The sequence below is a fragment of the Limulus polyphemus genome, unplaced genomic scaffold (assembly GCF_000517525.1).
Source record: "Limulus polyphemus unplaced genomic scaffold, Limulus_polyphemus-2.1.2 Scaffold661, whole genome shotgun sequence".
In the NCBI taxonomy this organism is placed as follows: Eukaryota; Metazoa; Arthropoda; class Merostomata; order Xiphosura; family Limulidae; genus Limulus; species Limulus polyphemus.
This window is the reverse complement of record NW_013666271.1, coordinates 181,991-184,582: the sequence shown is the minus strand read 5'-3', so window position 1 is coordinate 184,582 and position 2,592 is coordinate 181,991. Positions and strand designations below refer to the sequence as shown.

The window sequence follows — 2,592 nt, the reverse complement described above, 5'->3', positions numbered from 1 at the left end:
TGGGTTAAGTGTTGTTTGTGTAGAAATGCTTTGACAAAATAAACTAAATTAAATTTAGAAATTGAAGCCAGTTGTCATGTGATGACAACATTTTGCCATTGTGTACCGTACTTGTTGCATAAAAAAGTTTGACTAAGCAAAAAACAGGTAAGGTGATTCTGAATGAAAAAGCCAATATGCAATCCAGTCTCCTCAGACAAAGGTCTTTCTAACATTTGATTGAGAAATTTGTGAGAAGTGCCAGACAGACAAATTCCAACATATTATTTTTATAGATATAGTTTCATGATATTCTTACAGATAATGACCAAATATGAAATCTTATGAATTGAGCTAAATATTTGTATTTATTCTGAATAGTACATAACTTTTAAAGTTGTAACATTTTTCTTCAAGGCCTCTGTATTTGTTGAAAGCTGACGCTGGTATGGGCTAGCAGAACTGGGCATCTGAAACTTCTCTGTCCAGATGGACTCTCGTGTTAACGTGACTATTGCAATATGTCCTTATCTGGTCGAGCTTTAGTGTGCCATCCTCACCCTTTGGAGCCACATAAAGCTGCATCAGTGAACTTTACTCATGGTGACACAAGAAATATGGACCCCAGCAGTGTGGGGAGTCAACTTCCCTACAAAACTATTTCACCTCGATTCACAGGATCATCTTGTCAAGCTTTGCGGCATGCGGTGGCAGCCTTAAATCGATTGGATGATTTTACATGTGAAAAAATTGGTTCAGGTTTTTTTTCGGAAGTTTTCAAGGTAAGCACAAATTTCGTTTTGTGGAATTTTGTTCTCAAGGTTGCATATAAATGTAACAGAAATCTGTTCACGTATTTCTTTCAATATGTCTGATGCTGTCTCCAAGAGCTAATTCTTGAAAAATTAAAACTTGGTATTTTAATGTTGAAATTCTCATTTGCCCCACATGTAAAAGGGAGATCTCTTAAAAATTAATAAGGATTAAATCTTGAGTGGTTGAAGTATTTTGATGGAAAGTGTTTTTGGTTGTGGAATATGTGCAGTTCTAATATTTTGGAAGAAGAAGAACGTTTATTCTAAATAACAAAATATCTACACAAAAAATTACTTTAATCTTAAAACATATTCCTCCAAATCTGACTGTCCAAATGGTGGTTTTAATTTTCTGATAAAAATTAACAATTTTTAAAAAATGTTATGTACAGTATCTGTGCCAAGGAAGTTTTTTGTAACTGATGGTTTGGATAAAATATAAAAAATATTTCTATAAGTAGTTCTAATTACCTTTAGATAATATATCAAGAGAATTTTATTTGCATATGTCTACTTGTCCAATAAACAATAAATGCAATTGCACAACCACTCAAAAAAAAGGCCTTTCTGATTCATGAGATGATCCAAAGGAAGTTTTCACAGTTTTTTTGAATAATGTTCCATTCATTTTGTTTTTGTTAGAATGGAGATAGAGACAATGTAAACTTATTGAAACTTCTCAGATAAATAGAGTATGTGCTTGTAAAATCAAACAAAAAGTTTTTTCTTTTATATCTAAACTTAATGTGGTGTTGTATGTATGTATAAGTATCTAAAAAAACATTACTGTATTTGCCTGAATATAATGTCCATCCAATTTTGAAAGGTTAAATTGAAGAAATTTTTGTTTTTTTTAAACATCAGTTGTACAGAATGTATTGAATAATTTCTAAATACAGTAAACAGCTGTTGTTGTGTTAAACATTTTTGGAAATCTTTCATTGAAATTTTTTTACGTGTCAATTTTTCAAAATTTATTGAAAAGCTTGTAAGTGGTAATACACTAAGCTAATCATTCATCTTTGCATAAATCTTCATCGTTGCTGGAATTGTTGCTACCATCACATTTACTTCTTTCAATCTTGGCTTCATCCTCTTCTGATTCCTACAATCATGTCATCATCTGTCCCATCAATTGCATTGAATGTGCTACATTTTTTTGAAAACTTTAATGATGCTTTAATGATTTTCAGTGGTAGTGGATATAATGTGCAGTCAATTTTTTGGGAGGTATTTGGAGGAAAAAAAGTGCATTATATTCAGCTGAATACAGTAAATCAAGAAAAACCTTAAATTTGAACACCAATATTAACAGTAAATCTGAGAGGTTTTGTATAACATGTTTGACCTGCCACAAAAGTTTACATTGGTCAAACTCTAAAGAAACTGTGTGAATTCATTGCCAACAAATTTTGGATCCAACACGTAATATTCCACTGAGTGAACATTTGGACACTTGTTGCAATAATTTTTCTATTCTACAAATGTTTGGAAATGGTTTAATAGAGTAGAAAGCAAAAGACAAGTATTTCATAAAATTATTCCAGCCAGCACTTAATTGTTAAAAATATCAAGTTTATATATGGAGTTGTCTCTTTTAATTATTAGTGTATGTCATTTATTTTTATTTAATTTTTCACTTCATCTTTGATGTGCCATAATTAGAACTATTATTAATGTCTGAAGAGTCCACCTTAGATAAAAGTGCATTCATTAAATACAAAATTAAGGAATGTCTAGTTATTTTGAATTATTTTATTCTTATGCATTTCATCTGTACCATCTTTACAAACTTTTT

The 2,592-nt window shown here is 30.6% G+C and overlaps 1 protein-coding gene across 1 annotated transcript in view; it reads left to right on the top strand.

Annotated features, from left to right (window-relative positions):
• Positions 1-2,592, top strand: part of LOC106459790 (dual specificity testis-specific protein kinase 2-like) — a 68,060-nt gene that overhangs the window by 10,040 nt on the left and 55,428 nt on the right. Inside the window, exon 2 of the mRNA XM_013919450.2 lies at positions 397-761. Within this exon, the coding sequence (XP_013774904.1) occupies positions 501-761 (261 nt within the window). The 5' untranslated portion in view covers positions 397-500. The remainder of the gene's footprint in view (positions 1-396; positions 762-2,592) is intronic.